Below are 19,452 nucleotides of genomic sequence, written 5' to 3' on the forward strand. Positions count from 1 at the left end.
AGGTTTTGACCTTTCCCGCTTCCTACCTTCCTTTTAGATGGCTTTCCAATTTTACAATTTTCTTTGCCCGCAAAACATTGCAGGCCAATATTTTATTAGTGCTTTTTCTCTTTATTATAATTAAGATGAATGGTGAGATTTGTTATGCTGTGATCTATGAATTATTATGAAGAATTTGATTGATTATAACCGGAGAATTAGTACATAAGAATTTTTTTTTTTTTAATACCATATAGAGTCTTTAAGAGCCTCCACTTTTTGCGAGCTAGCGTTAGCATGATATTTTCCAGGGTTTGCATGTCTATTTGGGGAACCTTTTGAAGAACCCGTTTGTTTGATTCAAAATTGGAATCAAATCTGAAATGGAAATGAATGAAAATTGAATTGATTAAAATTTTACTTCATATCGTATTAAAACTGACCTGTTTGATACGATTTAATTTAGGATTAAAACCAAAATTTTCTTCTAAAAAAAATTCAACCACTAAATTTAATCAAAATAAAGCTAAAATCGGATCAAAATTGAAATCTAAACCGAGAGAAACCATGTGGTTTGATTCTAGTCACCCATAACCCCAATCGGTTGTACTTGTACGTAAGATTGAGACCATAAATTCTTCTTAGCTTAGCTTATAAAAAATGTCTTGTTGGAAGAAAAAACTCCTTGCCCCCTTATTTTCCATCCAAGAACAAAAACCATTTATTTTCCATCCAAATAATATAGAAAATAAATCAGAAGCTCATTGATCAGCAGCTCTTAAAAGTAAATAATAAGTTCAGTGAAATGATGAGATTCATAGTTTTTCCCCCCTTTTCTTTGCCAACCCCCTTACATTTTCCTATTACTTGGAGGAAATTAGAAAGGCAAATAAAACGGTAAGGTATTGACTAACAATAAAGCAGCATTTGTTCTAGCCTTCTAGGACATCAGTGTCTTCTTGGCCCTCCGATGAGATCAAATCGTGCTGTGTCCGATCTGAGTACTGTGGTTTTAGAATGCACATCATTGTGGTTGATGGTTACAAACTCAACTCCTCAGGTAAGCTGATTTCAAGAAAATATAGACTGCAGAACCAGCATAAGTATATATGTAAGTTGAAAAAAGTAGTCAAGGCATTGGGCAAAGAATAGGCAATATATTAAAACATATTTTGAAAAAATTTACTGTTGCATTCTCTGCAACTTCAGAATCAGAGGATTGAACCAATGACCATCAATTAAGTTAATTACCTTGCTGACATGAAAGCCATACCAAGGAATACAGCCTTAACGGCTTGCTTCTGCCCCGCATAATCGAAAGCCAATGGCAGCATTTCATGCAAAGTTAGGAAAGCCATTACCCCACCAACTACAAATTTTAATCAATTGATAGAGAGAAATGTTAATAAAAGTTAATTTTCCCTAATCATTTGAGATTCCGAGGAACAAATAGTAGTGGAAACCTGATCCTAGCAGACCCTCAAGAATTTCAGGATTTAAGCTGCTCGGAAATAGATATGCTGCAGTTAAGGGAAAATACATTCTCAATGTACAGAAGAAAACAGCATTCCATTGTTTTACATTAAATGCAACAAAAGCATTCAACATACCTACAAGAACAACACCGAGTGGTTCTGCAAAACCAGAAAGTGTTGCCAATTTGAATGCCTGCCACTTGCTGAGACAGGTACATAAATCAAGCTGTTAGCTATCTTCTCAATGAAATAAATCCTGATCTGTTGAGATGTATGCACAAAATCCAGCTAATGTTAGCTGATAATTAGTTTCGAAAGAATACTGTAGCAACATAACACAGACCATTGACAGATCTTGCCACTGAGTCCCTGACCACTTAAAACATGCATTTGATCTAATGCTTTTTTTTTTGGGAGATTTTTTTTATAGGAAATTCATCAGTAATTTAGAAGGATTAACTCTAATAGTTCCTCTGGAAATTCTCATTCTCACCTTTGTGTTGCAAAATAGACAGGCAATGCAACAGCAACACCCTGTGCAATTAACACATAAAAAGTTAGGACAAGAGGGAAAATTTTTTAAAATGTAGTTATTTATCTAACAGAAAATTACTTATCTGAGCAAAAGCAGTGAAATGTAGTATTCAACGAGTTTATATAATAAACAATTCCTGGCTCAAGTTCATATTAATCAAATATTGCAGACAGCAACCACTTGCTAGAACTTATAGCATAAGGCATACTAATCATTCCATTGTACAAAAAAGGGGCCACATTAAGGATATGAGAAAGCATACCTCTGGAATGTTGTGCAAAGCAATAGCCAAGGCCAAATTAAGACCAACTCGCAGGCCCTACAAAGGAAGTACATTTCCAAACAGCAGAAGTTAGTTCCACAAGAATAAGTATTAGTGCTTTTGGGTCTCAAGATCAGAAGTTCACAACAGCAACCATTGACTGCCATTTGCCCCTGGAATACTGAAGTATTTTAGTGAATTGTGGTTATTGAATTTAATGGTGCAAAGAGAGCAATTATGGCAATTGAAAAGCAAATTCTAGGAAGAGCTAGGTAGCAAAACCATCATGGTAATCAGAAAGTAATAAATCTGGTCCTTTCTGCTAGCGAAATGAACAATGTGCAGTGTGAAAATTAGAACCTAGCAACTCCTTGATTATATAAAATCTATAATTCAACCTCATTGCAAACAGGAAGATCTACATATTAAACCAGTTTTTTTTATCTTCAGCACATCAACTTGGGATAAACAATTCATTAAACAAAGAAATATTTAGTGCCTGAGATAATTAAAAATGGCATTCAAACCACTATAGCTAAAGTACTGGGCATGAGGAAGATGCTAAACTGAACACCTTAGAACTATCAAAAAGAAAAAGATCCAAGGCTTTAACTGCAAGGATATACTTCAGTTTTATTAAAATTGTATCACATAAAATTCATTCAGTACCTTCATTGAACCAAGGAACACTGCCATTCCCTCTGGAAAATTGTGCAAGCTTATGCCTAAAATTCATAAAACCAAAAAATCCATTCAATTGAATCAATTTATGAACTTTTAATAATAATAATAATAATAATAATAATAATAATAATAATAATAATAATAATAATAATAAAGAAAATAACCAACATTTAGAAAATGGAATTCGTTATAAATGCCATCTGAATAGGGTCATTCCACCATTAACGATGTTATACAAAATAAGTTCTTTTTTCTAGTATACAAGTTTCCCAAACCATGTGCTAACTTAAGTTATATTCAGTAGGAATTACAGAGTGAAGTAATAAAATCAGAGACAAGGTAATAATACCAATAGCTGTAATAATGCCACTAAATAAAACCTGGCGACGATGCTTTTTCATGATGTCCTTTCCTCCATCATCCCCATTTGTCTGCTCCAACACGTAACATCAAATCATCAATACACGTTTTAGCATCCCAGCACATAAAAAAGCAGCCAACATCAGCTTGAGCAATCAAATACTTATGGATTATGAGAGCAGATAATCTAAAACCTTTTTACTTTTAGTATCTGAACCAGGGATTACTGTTGGTTCTGGGATAAACCTTGCAACAATAGCGAAGAATACAACACCTCCAAAAAACTGTTCCATCAAGAAATTAGAAATAAATAGAATCTTATGAGAAATTTGTTAGGATTCAAAAAATTGAAAGGTATTGCTAACCCAAAGGTTGGCTTTTAAGAAGCCAATTGAGTTCATAGCATTATGAGCCAGATCTAGAAATGATATGCTCAACATTAGGCCTGCAGCAAAGCCCTGCACAAAGAGGTTTAGACAAGTTTACTGCCAAGAGACAGAGAAAGAGAGAAATTAATATCAAGTTTATATCATCCATGGTAAATCAATTCTTCAATCAGTCTCCCAAGTCTCAACACTCTATAATAATTAAACATATGCTGGATATGGAAATTCAACATGAGCAAAATTTGGTAAGATACAGTTATGAGTAAAGAAAATAACTTCATAAGCAACTACCATGCAAGATTGGTGCTGCAGTCATAAGATGCACTCTTTCCTTCTCAACAGCTCAACACAGAATGAAAAAAAAAAAAAAAGAAAGGGAAAATAAACCAGTTTTTTTCTTCAGATATAGAGGGTTCAACCTCTCAGAATCACCTGTAAAAGCCCAAGCATCTTTAGATTGGGAGCCTGATTAAGAATTACAAAAAGTGCACCTGTTTCATAACCCAAAAGTAACAATTAGATTACATTACAAGACCTAATCTTGAACCAGGTCCATCCAATTAGAGAGGTATGAAGCAAGTAGAAAAAAAGACCAGAAAGTTCTGATCACATATTCGACATAATGTAAGTTTCTCATCTAAGCTATCCTTTAAAGTCATAGATTTTCTGATTCATCACATATGTACTTCACATGGCGTGTTATGACTGTTTGGTGCATTAACATAAAATGTATATGGATCCATTTGAAAAGCAAAGCAATTATAGAATCTCAATTAGCGAATCAAGAGTCACAAAGGCTGTTAATTTAGCTTGTTGATAGTTAAAAAAAAATTAAAAATTAATTTGGCAAACTATGCAGTCATGTGAAAACTTTAGTCAATAACATATTTTTGAATTTCTAACATAATAAATTTTCCCCCTTAGCCATAAAGCTAATCACCAAATTCATAAACATAAGCCTAATTAAATCACTTACTGAAATTCTAAGATGGGTTCTATAGGCTTACACGTTTAGACTGCAATAGACTCCAGTAAGGGAGTAACTTATAACACTTGCTTTCCCCGAGAAAGGGAAATCAGCAATCACAAAGAAATAGATGGTCTGAGGAACACTTGAAATGAATTGATTAACTAACCATATCCCAAACTAAAAAGAAAGGTTATCTCACATTCTGACCTTATCTCCTAATCTTAGCTAAAACACAATAGCAGCAAGTGCCCATAAACAACAACAGAAGTAAATATGCAACCAAAATAACGCCAAAAAAAATTCTTCAAAAATCCTTGAGATTTTCAAATAAAAAGAAGCATTTCTGAACTAAATCATTAACAACAAGTATTTTATATATTTATTTAGAGAAAAACCTTCGTAACTGACCTATAGAAGTGCTCAATCCACCCACAAGAGAAAGAGCGAGCGCTACCAAAACTTGAGAATCCATTGAGATAAGTTTAGCGAGTAAACGAGGACAGATTGATTGAATTTTGATAGGGTTCAAATTCACTTCATAAAGGAGAGGAATAAGAAGAAAGTAGAGAACTAGAAACAGAGGAAGAAAGGGATGGTTTGATAGGGACGTCCAAGAAATGAGCCCGACCTGGGTATGGGATGACTTTCCTCCCTCCACCGTATTATACCAAACTTTCTATTGTAATTCTCCATATGTTAACAGCTACGGATGGCGCCCTGACCCTAAACGGAAATCGCATGACTTTGCGTTTGCGGCCGCTGCCAGATGGCGAACGACACGTCGCTTCTAAAATAAAAAACTATACCCAACGAAAAACACAATGCTTGCTAAAATAATTAAACGATTTGTCGTTTCCATTAGATGAGTTTGTGAGTTATTGGCATGTCGTTCGTCGTTAATGGTAAAGTTCCAAGCATTAAAAGGCCGCGCCATACTGCTGGTATTATTTTTTTTATATATTTATATATTAATTTGATAATAAATAGAAAAATATTTATATTGAAAATATGTCTAATTTTATTTTATTACTATATAAAATATTATAATTACATCTTATAAATAAAACTATTGTTTATCAACAATAATTAAAATGAGTTAATCAATTCAATTGAAATAAAATTTTAATGCAATATTGTAACAAAAGAATAATAATTTGGATCAAAATCTTATTATTTTATTTTATAATAACATAAAATATTATACTTATATCTTAAAAATAAATTATTATCTATTAATAATTACTATAATTATTTAATCATTCTAATTGAAATAAAATTTTAATAATTCACTATATTTTATATTAGTTATATATATAGTTTAGTTTAAGATTAATAAATATTAATAATAAAATATTTATTATTTACTACTTATAATATATTCAATAAATGATAATAAAAATATTTAATTATAGAGTCTAATCAGAAACAAAAAATAATAACAATACTGACTAAAAAAAAGTAAATTTATTAATCCAATTAAAAAACCTTACACTATTATGCAATAATAGTTAAAATCATGCACAATCTCTATTAAATTTTAATTGTAAGTTAATTTGAGTGGGATTTTGTTTGATTATTTTACTTAATTTAGGACATCATTTTTTATAAGATTTATTTTTATTTCCTATCAATAAAAAAAAATAAATAACAACTAAATATTAAAAAAAAAAGAATTACATTATATTTCTTATAAATAATAAATAAATAATATATGCTTTAAAAATAGTAATTTTTTTCTTCAAACTAAGCATATAAAAATATTTTTATGACCATTAATTATTATATTATTTTAGCTAATAGAATGGTATAAAGATTTACATCTTGTTATGTATTTTATTATTAAAAGAATAAATATTATATGGATGTTGCCATTGTAAAACTTGCTAAATATTTGCTGCAAACTTCGAAGCATCTGTTAGTGTGGGCATGTGCCATGTGCGAGAGAAATAATTGTCTAATATGTGGGTGGAATCATCGCCGAGTCATCGATGATCAGCAAGGACGATGACAGAGAAGCTAATGAAAGAAATCAAGAGGGGTAAGATAGTTTTTTAACTGTTCTTAAGAACATTAAAGGTGTACTTTCTTTTAATATAAAGTAAAGTAATAAAAAAGATAAAATTATAATTTTATTATTTCTTAAAAACAGTAAAAATATTGTGTGTATTAGTAATATATAATAATGAGCTTCGCATAAACGGTAGGTCGTTAATTTTTTTCATCTAAAAATAACAGTACAGGATGCGGTTACTTGGCAGCAACCTTCCTAAAATCTTCAATAGGCCGCCATAATTTTGCCTTTTTCAACGAGGCTTGTTTGGGTAAAAAAAATTACAATAAAAAAATTTTTATGTTTAAACATAAGTGAATTAATGAAAAAATGAAGTGAGATAATATATATTTTTTATATTTAAAAAGAAATAAAAGAATATAAATAATTATTAAAAGTATAAAAATATATTTTTTATTAGATAAAAATTTATTTTTTAGAATAGATTATTTAAAAAAAAATAATAATTGAAGTATAATAATTATAATAAATTATTGAAAGAACAAATAATTTAACAACTAAAATGAAATAAAAAAGTAAAACCATCATTATTTCTGTAAAAATTCAAAATTCACGAGAAATTAAAGAAATTAGGTACGGCCACTTGAGAGATAACATATCTTTATTTGTATTGGTAAACTTAATTTATTTTTAATGGGTATAATTAGATTTTTAATAAAAAATCAATGACATAATAGAAAAATAAAAAAATAAAATAATTTTCAAATATCACATTTCTCAGCTTACACCTCAATTTGAAGTGTAAACAAAATTAAGATTTGAGAGGTAAGAGAAGGTAAATTTTACTGTACATACTCTTACCTTCCATTAACTTACATATTTCTAAACAGGAATATAATAGTTACTTACCTTTTATTGCATTTATTTATTCCTCCCTCGCCTTTTCCATAGAAATAGAGTATACGGATTTATTCAGATAGGATGAAGGGAGGTTTGATAAAATAAGATAAGGTAAAATAAGATAAGATATGATATGATAATGTAAGAAAATAATTTTATTTATATCTTAGAGGAAGGTTACATAAATGAAAATTTTATAATATTACTTTATTTGATTGAATGATATTAAAAGATAAGATTAAATATAAAAATTATAAAATTATAATTTTTAAAAAATTTACTATTTTATAGTAAGAGATAATATTTTAAAATTTTTAAAATTAATATAGATAATATTAAAAATAAAAAATAATCATTATAATAATATAAAAAAATAATTTTATTTATATTTTTAAGGAATGTTACGTGAATGAAAATTTTATAATATTATTTTATTTGATTGGATGATATTAAAAGGTAAAATTAAAATTTTATAATATTATTTTATTTGATTGGATGATATTAAAAGGTAAAATTAAATAGAAAAATTATAAAATTATATTTTTTATAAAATTTATTATTTTATAGTAAAAAAATAATATTTTAAAATTTTTAAAATTAATATAGATAATATAAAAAATAAAAAATAACCACTCCCCCTCCCCAATACTCACCAAATTGATGAGTTAGAGATCGGAAGAACCTCAATCCAAACAAAAGGGTAAACCCCACGGAAAAACCCCTACTTTTCCCACATTTGCTCAAAACTTTCCATCACGTTCGCGAGGAACAAGGATGGCTTTTTGCTCCTCTCTCTTTCGCCTCAGATCCCACCGCCTCCGCACCAACACCACGACTATCACCAACAGGTTGTTCTACTCTGCTTCTCCATTCCTTTCCACCATCAAATCTGAATGCTCGGTTCTCTCCCCTCTCTCAGATCTCCGTACAATCTCTACGGAATTTCCCTCGCTCACCGGTCTCCGATTCTTCTCCACCGCCCGACGCCACCCTGCCCGCTCGAAGACAGTGGACATAGGGGCCCGAGCCCGTCAACTCCAAACCCGCCGCCTCTGGACCTATGCTTTGACGTTCAGTTGCATTGCGGGTTTTATAGTGATCGTTTTAAACAACTTTCAAGACCAATTAGTGTTTTATGTGATCCCAACAGACGCTATGGAAAAATACAAAGCAAACCCACAAAAGAACAAATTCAGATTAGGTGGATTAGTTCTCGAAGGAAGCGTTGTTCAACCTGCTTCTTCGCCTGAAATGGAGTTTGTGATTACAGATTTGATCACTGATATTTTGGTCCGGTATCAGGGATCGCTGCCCGACTTGTTCAGAGAAGGGCATTCGGTGGTGGTGGAAGGGTTTGTGAAACCATTCACAGAGGAGATAAAGAAGGAGGTGGGAGCGAGGAGCGTTTCAGGGAAAGCGAGGAGCGGGGAGTGTTACTTCTCTGCAACTGAGGTTTTGGCTAAGCATGATGAGAAGTATATGCCTAAGGAGGTGGCTGCAGCAATTGAGACGAATAAGCAGCTAATTGAAGCTGGTGAAGGAAGTAAAAAGAAGCCATAAACTAATTGGTATGATTCTAATTTTTTATTAATGTGTTCTATTATAAGTTAAGGCATTGGATTAACGGCTACTTGTTTAGGTCAGGCAATACTCATTGATTTTGAGGGAAAGATAATTGGATCATTTGAGGCTACTACTTTTTTTTTTTGATGTTGTAATGTCACATGCATTCATGAATTAACCCTGCAGATAATTGGGTAATGAATAATTTCGCCGAGGAATACATATGTAGATTAGTGAATCTGCCTCATTTGTCGAAAATTTTTGCAATATCTTTGGGATGGAAATGATTGAAATTTAGTATTTGTTTGATGGAAATGATTTGAATTGTCTTTTTATTTCTTGTAATTAATTTTTCTATTATATAGATGATTTGGGATGTGGAATGGATTGATAAAGGATGAGTGGGGATTTATTTGGTGGATGCAGTAACTAAAGTTTTTCTAGTGTACCAGGGAAGAGGTTCTAATATGAAGAACTTGAGCATTTAATTAATTCTTATCTTTTGATTCCTAATTGTTGTTAAGGCTTAGTTGTTGTTGTTTTGATTCCTAATTGCCATGTTCACTAATTTCTACCACAATATGCATACATTTCACATTGCCTTTTTTTAATCATAAGACTGGAGTGTGGTGTTAGTATATCAGCACACTTTTTTAACCAAAAGGTAGTTAAGCCATGTTTAAGAAAAGCAGAACAAAAGTACATGCTTAGTTTCAGCGAATATGCATTTAATTAACCTATCAACAGAATTGAGATGAGTGCATGTCAGGAAATTGAATTTTGTTAACATCAAGAAAAGAAATTTGTAAATTGTTTTGCCCTTTTTTGTTCCTTTTTGAATTTCAGATATAGGCGGCTAGGTTTTAATAATCTTTAGGTTTTGAGCATTAGTTATTCATACCCTGTTACATGTGCTTATATTGGGAAAGATGAGTTGAAGTGCTTTGTAGGGGTCTAGCAATGATTGGCACTGTATAATTTAAGCCCCAGAATGATGCATGTTATTTAAGGAAGATGCAGTGTGTTTCCACTTTCCAGAAAGTTGGAGGAGCTGAGAATTTTACTTCTCTTAGTCTCTTACTTTTTCTCTTGTTGCTGAGTGGTCTTGCTTTGTTGTTGTACTTTCCTAAAATTAGAAGATAGGGAGCTTCTCCACGTCCAGCTTTTGTCCACCATATTGTAGCTCTTGCATATGTTAAATGTAACGAAGATCAACAGTGGGTGCAGCTAATCCCTTTTTTAGTAGACCAGGAACACACTCTCTCTTTCTCTGTAGAGCCTACTGCAACGCTGCAAGCTTTACTTTCTTGAGTTTACATTGACTGTTACTGGTATTTTTGGCCCATAATAGTTGCCCTTCAAACTTTGCTTTCTTTTCTGTTTTGCCTTTTTATTCCCAGAATGAAGTTTTTTTGTGTTTAGATTTGGGTGAGATCTTCCTCTGACTCTCAAGATCTAGGTTTTGCCCTTTCCCTTGGGTGAGAATGTCTTTTTGGCAAGATCTTGCTGAATTGACCATGGACAAAGGCAGTTGTCTACAGTTGAGATCTCTCTGCAGATGTTACTCCCTTACAGATGTTAGTTCGTAAGCTTGAGAGGTGAATTGGAGTTAGAACTTCTTAAAGACCCTTGGCTCAACCTATACTTGAAGACAGATGACTTTTTCTGCTGCCAGTATCTTTATGCTTGTTGAGTGCTGCTTCACAGCCACCACCAGTTTGCGGGTGAGCATGAAAATTTAGTCAAGCCTACTTGACTGCTCCAATGCACTTTCTTAACATGTGTACAAGTGAATTCTATCGATCTGTATTGCCGAAGATTGCCTTGATACCAAGTAAGGAATTATAGCATATGCTGTTGCCCTTAGATTTTCATGTGGCCTTTGATATTACGGGTCGAAACCCCTTTTTCCTTGCGAGGTACAGCGATCAAGCACTACCCCAATCTTTGGACAGTCATCTATGGTCACAGTTAATCAGCGCGGACTCCTCTCAGGTCCTGCCCCCTGTATCTCTCTCAGAATTACTATAAACTATATACAGGAAAAACTTTGTATAAAGCTCAAAGGCATCAATGGCTATCCGGGGGAAGATTCTCCTTTCAACTACTATTTCGTGGTGGTTCTAATCTCTGAGGCATCGTCCTTGCTCCATACGTTCTTTTTGGATCCACATCAACAAGAAAAGCCCAAAAGAGAAGGCAATTGATGAAATGTCTGGTAAAGAAATAGCTAACATTCAATAGACCTATCAATGAACAAAATAAATATCAAGGTTTAATCATTTTTGCTATTGTAATGGATCATAGCTCACAAATTCTCACAAAGTCCATCCCTGGAGGTACTTTCGGTCGTAGCCCGTCAGCATTTTGCTTGGCCGATTGATACATCCCGGTATCCTTGAATTTCAACTGTGATGAGCTTCTTAAATAGCATAGTGAACAAGGATTAATAATTAACTTGTCAAGCCACACAGCATTCCTAAGCAAGTGTAGTACAAGCTATGAAACTCAATTTCTGCAGCATTTCCGTGAAAGCCAAGCACTTCCACCACCTTTGAGGCAGGGAATGTGTAAAATCCTCTGGAATCTCGTGAAACTTTCCAGATGAAGGAAAAGAGCTTTTAAGAGGTTTTCTTTTTAGGCCATTGAGTGCCTGTCTATTCTACTTATTTTGATCACTAGTACAACATAATGCAGCAGGCAATTCCAGAGTGAAAGAATCAAATTCTTGAACTCTGAAACAAAGAAGGAAGAAGTGTTCGCTAGCCTTGAGAGTGAACCTATACTATGCTAAGGGCATGTTATACAAGTGAAACATAAGGAAGGAGGATCATTACGCTGCCAAACTCTCTTTGTGCGCCTATTTAAAGGGAAATATTTTCCTTTCTCGTCCTTTTTGCAGGCTAAACAAGGAAGCAGAACATGGTCCCCATTATTGCCTTTCTCATCACGCTAAAAGCCATTGCAGAATTTAAAATATGAACTAAAATTTCTGAAAACTGAAAAATAAATGGGAAAAAACAATTAAAAAAAAATCAAATATTACAGCTGCTTGAGTTATTAAATGTGACATATCATGTCTGATGTCTCCTTGGGCAGGCTACGTTTTGGGTAATCTTTGGGTCATTTATATAAACTGTTTTATGTTAAAAAAAAAAAAAAAAAAAAGGCGCTCCCGTTGATTATTTTGATGCGCTGATTAAATTGGCGGGCCCAATCGTTGATTGGAGAACTTTTTTTGCAATTTTCAAGCTATTAGCCAGCCCGCCCATTGCCCACAGAAGCTGCAATTGCAATTGTTTTTTTTTTTCCAATTGTTTGAATTAATTTAATCCCAATTTTAAGGTTTGGTGGGAGCCACTGAGTTGAAGGTGGGATGGGACAACAAGACAGCTTTCTTGTTCTGGTTCTTTTTCTGGTCCCCAAAGCAATGGCTCTGTAACTTTGCTTGCAGGTGAGAATGCAGCGATTGCATTTTAAAATGTTCATTCTTTTAATAAATCACGATCATTTTAATTACGAAGTAATAATGGTGGAATTTGAATTTAAATTTTCTTAATTTAATATATCAATTTTATTTAATTTTATCACTAAATTAAAATTTTATTGACAATAATATCCTATGTTAAATCTAAACTGTTGTTCGTTCCAAAAATCCACGTTGAAAAACTGTTTCCTAATAGGTGCTATTTGATTTATTTTTATTTTATATTTAAATTAATTTATCAGTATAAAAATGGTTAATAATAAAAATACTTTATTTATATTCAATTCATATAACACATGAACAAAAATAAATTAAATTAAATACACAATAATATATTAGAATTTATTAATAATTGTTTAAAACTAATAAAAATATTTGAGGGAGCCGCAATGATCATTGGTCATTGCCTCTTTGAAATTTGAATATTGAATTTGCTTGGCGTTGCAGCAATCCATTGAAAATAAAGTGGAATATAAGCTGGTAAAATTGTTATAATTTTATTTAGAAGTGTCTTTTCTCTGAATTTATATATATTTATTTTCGATTAAAATAAAATGCAACATGAAACTTAACTGCATAGTACACTAAGTATGCATAGATTTAAATTAATTGTCGTTATAGGCCTCTTGGTTGCTACTTTGCGACTATGGCACAAATAAATTTAATATAAGCTCAATTTTATATAAAAATAAATTTAATATTTTGAAATTAAATATTTTTATTAAAATTTATTCGAAATTTTCCTTCTGATCCGTTATGCTAAAGCTGTTGTTTCATGTGCAGCACCAGTAGGCAGTAGAAATGCAAACAAAAATTCAACAAATTTAGCTTTCTTGTCAGAATGGTTCACATATATAATTCCTTACTGTACATCAGTCAAAATCCACAAAGAAAGACGCAAGGAATTTCACCACTTACAAGCTCTAGCTATTTTAAATGGCTCTCTGCATCAAATTGAATTGAGCCAGTTGCATTTCCTAATTCTATTTGTCATTTGTTTTAAACGTGCATGTCACTAAGCTGCTTCACTGCTGTTCTTTTGAACTTTTCATTAGGCTCTTTGTTAACCAGATTGCCGTTTCCCTTGATGACACAACTTCTTCCCCAAATGGCCTTAACACTCCTGATAGTTCCTCAAATCTTTCCTGTCTGAGCAAACTCGCACAAATCTCTAGCAGTGACTCCAGTGCTTCTGCTCTTTGCAGGCTCTGTGGATCCCATTCAATTCTTGTTTCATCACCGTGGACAAAAGTTAGTGTGCTCATTGATGACACGTCACTAGAGGCCCCATGTAATTCTTGATTATTTTCTTTGCTAACTCTACTGGGTGACGATATTCCATTTGTTGCTGTTGTGTGTAAACAGAAATTGGTTTCCATTTTCTGCCAGCGTTTGTTATTCTTCTTCGACTCCGATGCCATTTTGCAACCAGAAAGACGAATGCTATCTGTTTGATCTGCAGGCAACTTTGCCACTCCTTTATAACTCCCTGGAGTAGCACTCTTTCCTCCCACGTCAGTTTCTACAGTTCCTTGCAGTGTCTTTGGGACTATTTGGAAATGATCACAGTTGAACTCTTGTTTCATATCTTCAAGGTGAGTCCTTGTTATGCCCTCAGAGGTGATTTCTGAGTTGGCACTTCCATTTTGTTCCAAAATGCCGAGTAAATCTTTTGCAGGAACTTTACGTGTAGAAGCATCAACATTTTCTTGTGGAATACATCCACACTCCTTTAATGGGATTGGCTTCTTACCTTTGGCATTCTTCTGAACATTAGACTTGTTAGACAATCCAATTTCTTTTGGTTTATCCTTGCAGCCGTGTTCAGACTTCACTGGGAGAAAGACAGGAGATAAATTTTGGCATTGAGCAACATAAGGTTCTAGAATGGGATGTCTCAATAACTCTGCAGCCTAAACATGGTGCAATGCAAACATCAGACAAGTCATTGTTTTGGCCAAGAGAAGAGAAGAGATTGGGCAATGTGAACTCACAGTTGGTCTGTGTTCTGGATTCTTCCTTAGCATGGTTTTGATTAATTGTTTTCTGCGGACAGACAGCCACCCGTCTTAGCTATAAATTTTTTGTTAATATTTCTGTGAGCTAAGACTACTTGAAAACATAACATCCCAGTATTACTTACAGTGAAGACGAATAGACAGTTGGAAGTGGAGAAATGGAGGAACGGTTTATCTTGTTGATTAGACCAGCAATGTCCTGATAATCAAAACTGATGAAGTTATCAATTCTTCATGAGCAATTGAGAATTTTGGCACAATTTTTTTTCTAAACAATGTCAGGTGAAAACAGCACTTACAGGAGCTCTGAAGGCAGGTTGACGTCCAGCTATCTCAAACATACAGCAACCTATCAAAATATAACAAAATGTCATTCCATGTGAATTGCAGTAGCTGGTTAACAAATAATAAAGGATTGTATCAGAACAATTATTATGACCTAGAGACCAAATGTCCGATTTGTAGCCATACGGTATATCTGCAAGCAGTTCTGGACACATGTAGTTAGGAGTGCCCACAATCTACAAAAATAAGCATGCTAATGTAAGAAGTCTGCATTTGCCAAGAATGTTCAAATTCATAATTGAATAAATATAATTTTATCTTTTCTTTTCTTTTTCTTCTGAGAAAGAGAAATGACTTTTTTATGCAGGACATAAAAGACTGTAGGTGTTATTGGATCCCATAGACAATTAAGCATGATAGTAAAACATTTCAAGCACCATGTAGGAGATCTGAGTAACAATTAGAACAGAAAGGGAGTGAACACTACCGTGGACGCAAGATCTTCCTTGTTCAACAATTTTGCTAGTCCAAAGTCACCTGGACATATAATGTGAGATAAAGGAGTTGCAGTATAATTGAAATCAATCCATTGTGGAAGAGTTCCATGTATCCATGTCCTCACCTAGCCGGATGTCATTGAATTTTGTAAGGAAGATGTTTGAGCACTGCCATTAGATAATAGAGTTATTTCAGGGTGATATAATGGCTGAACTCTTTTCAATTGAAAAAAAATCTTTCAGAACTTACTTTCAGATCCCTGTGAAGGACACGATTGGAGTGGAGGTAGTCCACAGCCAGCAACAACTGGGTCAGCCATTTGCAGAGCTTCTGGAGGAGATAAAAAAAAAAAGCTGTCCATTAGATGAAAAATGACATGTACAAGAAAATTTCCATATCAGGGCTGCAGTTTCTTGGGGATATTCCATGTTCCTTACCTCTTCAGGAAAATATGTTCCTCTAGCTTTCTTTATCATTTGAGCCCTGTATGATCAATATTGAAAAAAAAAAGAGCTGTTAATGATATAGGCTTGCATGAGTGGATCACAAAAATAAAATAAAATAAAATAAAATAAAACTTTTCTTTGCACCATTATGAATGGTCTGAATTAGAGAAAAAAAAAATCAAGACATGATACCTTCAAATATTCAGCCAGAAGAAATAACATATTGAGTTATTATTGCCAAAATAATTTTGTAATCTAAACATTCTTGAGGTACTTGCACTCCAACATTCCTTACATATTACAAGATAAAATTCACACTTCTGTATACCGTGTTGACTTACATGTCACCTCCCTCACAGTAACTCGTCACAATGCATATATAGCAGTCCTGCAAACCATGAAGATAAACAAAACATTATGATAGCATTATGGTATTTGACAATGATTTGCTTGATTTGGTTTTTAAGTTCAAGCACACCTATCTCCTTTTCTTTTTTGCCTTCTGTGTGTGAATAATGAGGTAAAACCATGTAAGTAAACAAGACAGAGTTAGAAGCTACCTTTTCCACCCATGCATCTTTAAACTCCACTATATATGGGTTATTCAGCTTTGCTATTAAATGCATCTGCAGAAGACACTGCAAACCATTATTCATATGATTTGAATGCAAGATAATACTTATGAATTATGATAGTGATGAAGTTGTTTATAGACAATGATGATTGGGCATGATTCAGTTTATCTCAGATAAAAATAATGGTCAATTTATATTTAGTTATTTGTACAGGGAAACACTCAGAAAACCACTCATGGCACACAGAAGAAAAATGGCGGCAAGTGACCCAAGGAAAACACTGGATAGTCCAACCACATTACTGTAGGTGAAGACAAAACAGATGTTGGTGGGGTTACTACAGAGGAATAAGGAAACTTACTATGCAAAGCACAAGTATACCATCAAATTAAGACAGTTCTGGTATGAAGGAGCCCCATAGACTAACCTCTTGATGTGCTGTATGCTTAAACTTTTCTGTTTGTTTAGCCAAACGAATCTTTTTCAATACATACCTATGGATAGCACAAACAAGAATTGAAATTTAACAGAACAATTTTCATTGAAGTAGACGAGTAGAAATTTTCATTGAAGTAGATGAGTAGAACTTCAAAAGTAAATCTCAAGAAAGCAGAAAATTCTTTTACCTCTCATTTTCAAACCTATGAAGAACGAGAAATGCAGCTCCAAAAGTTCCTCTTCCAATCTGTTCTATCACTTCATAATCATCCATCTTTGATATCATTTCCTTATTCTTACTCTCCATGAGTGCTTCAAAGCTCAAGAAAGTTAACAGTAGCTTAAGCTACATTTGCAGGCCACTTCCAAGCTCTGCACTACAACTAAATATCAAGCCAAGGCATTAAATGTTTACAAACACTATTAAATTGAATTTGAGACCACAGTAATAACTGTTTGCAGGGAACAATGTGGCAGCAAAAGTATTGTGTGGTGCAGAGATCATATACTGGACTCATGCAGGAATCATGAAGACTTGTAGCAATAAATCCTACATTTACTCATCACACAGCGCTATCTAAACACTGCCCAGAAACAAAATAATAATAAATCTACTACGAAGAATTCTTGGAATTGTCAAAGCTCAAGAAAAATGTGAAGGGTAGAAAGAATGACATAAATTGAAGGAAAGTGATGAGGCATGACAATAAAATTTAAATTCAAACAAAAGGAGAGCAAAATTGAGGCAAAAATAAGCAAAGGAGAAAGAAAGAGAAGAAAAGGTTCCTGTGACAGGTGTGCCAACCATTGTTTAAAATAGAAAGGCAAGCATTACTTGCACTTTGGGATTCCCGGGATATGATTACTATCAAGTGGTTGGTATGTCACTATCTCCTTAACTGAAATTTTCATCAATTTTTGACCTTTCAACAGCCAAAAAATTTGGGCAGACATAGAATTTCTGCTGTTTTTCTCACCATTGTAGGATTATTTACAAACTTAGCTTCTGCTACAAGGGTGTCCTAGTGCACAAGGTCTCCCACATGGGTTTCTCAGACTCAGACAACTAGGCTAGCTTTTACTATGTTGTGTATAGGAAACTCAATTACTTGTATTATTGGGTTTTATTTTAGACATTTAGTATCTTCCCATTCCATTGGTGGGCAATGGCTGGAATCCTGACGATACTGAAAGCTGGATTAATTTGCATACTAGAGCCACCAAGGATTCTTCCCAACAGAAGGAGAAGAATGATAAATTTTGAAAATCATAAAGTTGGATTGTAAACTATTGTTGCAAGTTGTGACATGTTGTAGTGGTAGCTATGGGAAAGCACCCATCCACCAAGACCCAGCCACGGTGCATGTTGGATTCAGAATCCAATTGGAATTGGGCTAATCAAATTTGGGACTGGAAAAAATCTGGTCAAATCCAAAACCAAAACTGGTCTCAAATCGACCAAAACAGAGAATACCAATAGTTGAGCTCGGCTCTACTCCTCTCAAGACCATGAGCTATAAAAAAACAGACAATTCATCTCGGTTAAAAATCAATTTAAAAAAAAAAAATTTTTTAGATCCAGGTAGAAGCTGAATCATTTCCTGTGATTTAGTTCAGGTTCATTCCCTCACGAACCGAAACTATCATTTCTGATCCAGAACCGGCCCATGACCTGGACCACTCCAACCACTCCACCAAAAAACTCAAAAAGACAAAAACAACACACGCATACAGAGAAGGCAAAGGAAGCAATATACGATAAATCTTTGAAAAAAGAAAAGCATAAATATTCTTGCAATGGGTCAAAAAAATTATCAAAAATTGAGCAAGAAAAATATGACTTTACTTGAAGCATACTAGCTTGATGTTCCCATTTCTGTTGCCTTGTTCAAGTCTCCTATAGAAAAGAAACAATTGGTGTGAATCCAAATAGGATTGTAAGAGAGGATTCATCAGAATACAGAGAAGCCTGCAGTGCAGAGAAAAACCTATACGTAATTAGATATATGAAGCAACTAGTTTCTTGAAAATCATTGAACATTTACGCCTGTTCTTATTCCCTCTCAATACTTCTTTTTCTTTCTTGTCGGAACCATTTCCTTCGTCCATGTTTACGCCAGCATTTTGCTTTTCTTCTCTTTCTAACGTTTTCCTTCAAATGTAACAGTTTCTCATCTCCATTAAACTTCATTCATTTTTTCTCTACTGTTTTCCGTGAACAACCCATATAATTTCTTTTTTTTTTTTATCATTTAATATAATTTACTTGACTTTCTTACAATACTCATGTTTCTATTCTTTTTATTTTATAGTTATCAACGACCATTTAATAAGATTTATAGTCTCTTCTGTTTAACATCATTATTGAAATAATTAAAATTAATTTAAAATTAAATTGAATACATTTTAATTATAAAAATATTAAAATAATTAAATGACATTTTCAATCTATTTTTTAATAATTAATGGGCTGATTTTCGATAAATCAGCCATACTGAAAGAGCCTAAACCGGTTAGTGGGGTGGATGGGCCTGAGCAATTGAGCCCATTGAAATAAATAGAATTTAAAAATTACTGCAG

General features: G+C 33.3%; 3 protein-coding genes across 8 annotated transcripts; 1 reads left to right on the top strand and 2 right to left on the bottom strand.

The window, feature by feature from the left end:
• Positions 1-728: 728 nt before the first annotated feature.
• LOC110633866 (zinc transporter ZTP29) lies at positions 729-5,335 on the bottom strand. The gene is made up of 12 exons (XM_058132822.1): positions 5,060-5,335; positions 4,114-4,172; positions 3,661-3,753; positions 3,490-3,579; positions 3,285-3,366; positions 2,921-2,976; positions 2,252-2,308; positions 1,948-1,988; positions 1,590-1,657; positions 1,443-1,499; positions 1,231-1,348; positions 729-1,065 (listed from the first exon to the last, which is right to left on the bottom strand). Exons 1-12 carry the CDS (start codon positions 5,121-5,123, stop codon positions 1,020-1,022), a joined length of 831 nt encoding a protein of 276 aa, XP_057988805.1. The 5' UTR covers positions 5,124-5,335; the 3' UTR covers positions 729-1,019.
• Positions 5,336-8,221: 2,886 nt separating this feature from the next.
• LOC110633860 (cytochrome c-type biogenesis protein CcmE homolog, mitochondrial) lies at positions 8,222-11,407 on the top strand. Of its 5 annotated transcripts, XR_002490893.2 has the most exons (3): positions 8,222-9,130; positions 10,548-10,959; positions 11,051-11,407. XR_002490893.2 is itself a non-coding variant. In XM_021782654.2 (2 exons), the coding sequence occupies exon 1, from the start codon at positions 8,337-8,339 to the stop codon at positions 9,120-9,122; it is 786 nt and encodes a 261-aa protein (XP_021638346.2). In that variant the 5' UTR covers positions 8,222-8,336; the 3' UTR covers positions 9,123-9,130; positions 10,548-11,407. The 5 variants fall into 5 exon arrangements, 4 of the variants coding, with proteins under 4 accessions (XP_021638346.2, XP_021638347.2, XP_057988807.1 ...); XM_021782654.2 differs by having other exon boundaries at positions 10,548-11,407; XM_021782655.2 differs by having other exon boundaries at positions 10,585-11,407.
• Positions 11,408-13,414: 2,007 nt separating this feature from the next.
• On the bottom strand, positions 13,415-18,995 carry LOC110633793 (serine/threonine-protein kinase Nek6). 2 transcript variants are annotated; one of them, XM_021782555.2, is made up of 15 exons: positions 18,861-18,995; positions 18,719-18,769; positions 17,061-17,255; positions 16,862-16,928; positions 16,420-16,485; positions 16,201-16,247; positions 15,851-15,896; positions 15,663-15,743; positions 15,538-15,580; positions 15,403-15,452; positions 15,070-15,151; positions 14,930-14,979; positions 14,756-14,829; positions 14,607-14,658; positions 13,415-14,525 (listed from the first exon to the last, which is right to left on the bottom strand). In XM_021782555.2, the coding sequence occupies exons 3-15, from the start codon at positions 17,177-17,179 to the stop codon at positions 13,638-13,640; spliced, it is 1,665 nt and encodes a 554-aa protein (XP_021638247.2). In that variant the 5' UTR covers positions 17,180-17,255; positions 18,719-18,769; positions 18,861-18,995; the 3' UTR covers positions 13,415-13,637. The 2 variants fall into 2 exon arrangements, with proteins under 2 accessions (XP_021638247.2, XP_057988808.1); XM_058132825.1 differs by having other exon boundaries at positions 17,061-18,986.
• Between the last annotated feature and the right edge of the window lie 457 nt (positions 18,996-19,452).

This window comes from Hevea brasiliensis, chromosome 13, assembly GCF_030052815.1.
Source record: "Hevea brasiliensis isolate MT/VB/25A 57/8 chromosome 13, ASM3005281v1, whole genome shotgun sequence".
In the NCBI taxonomy this organism is placed as follows: Eukaryota; Viridiplantae; Streptophyta; class Magnoliopsida; order Malpighiales; family Euphorbiaceae; genus Hevea; species Hevea brasiliensis.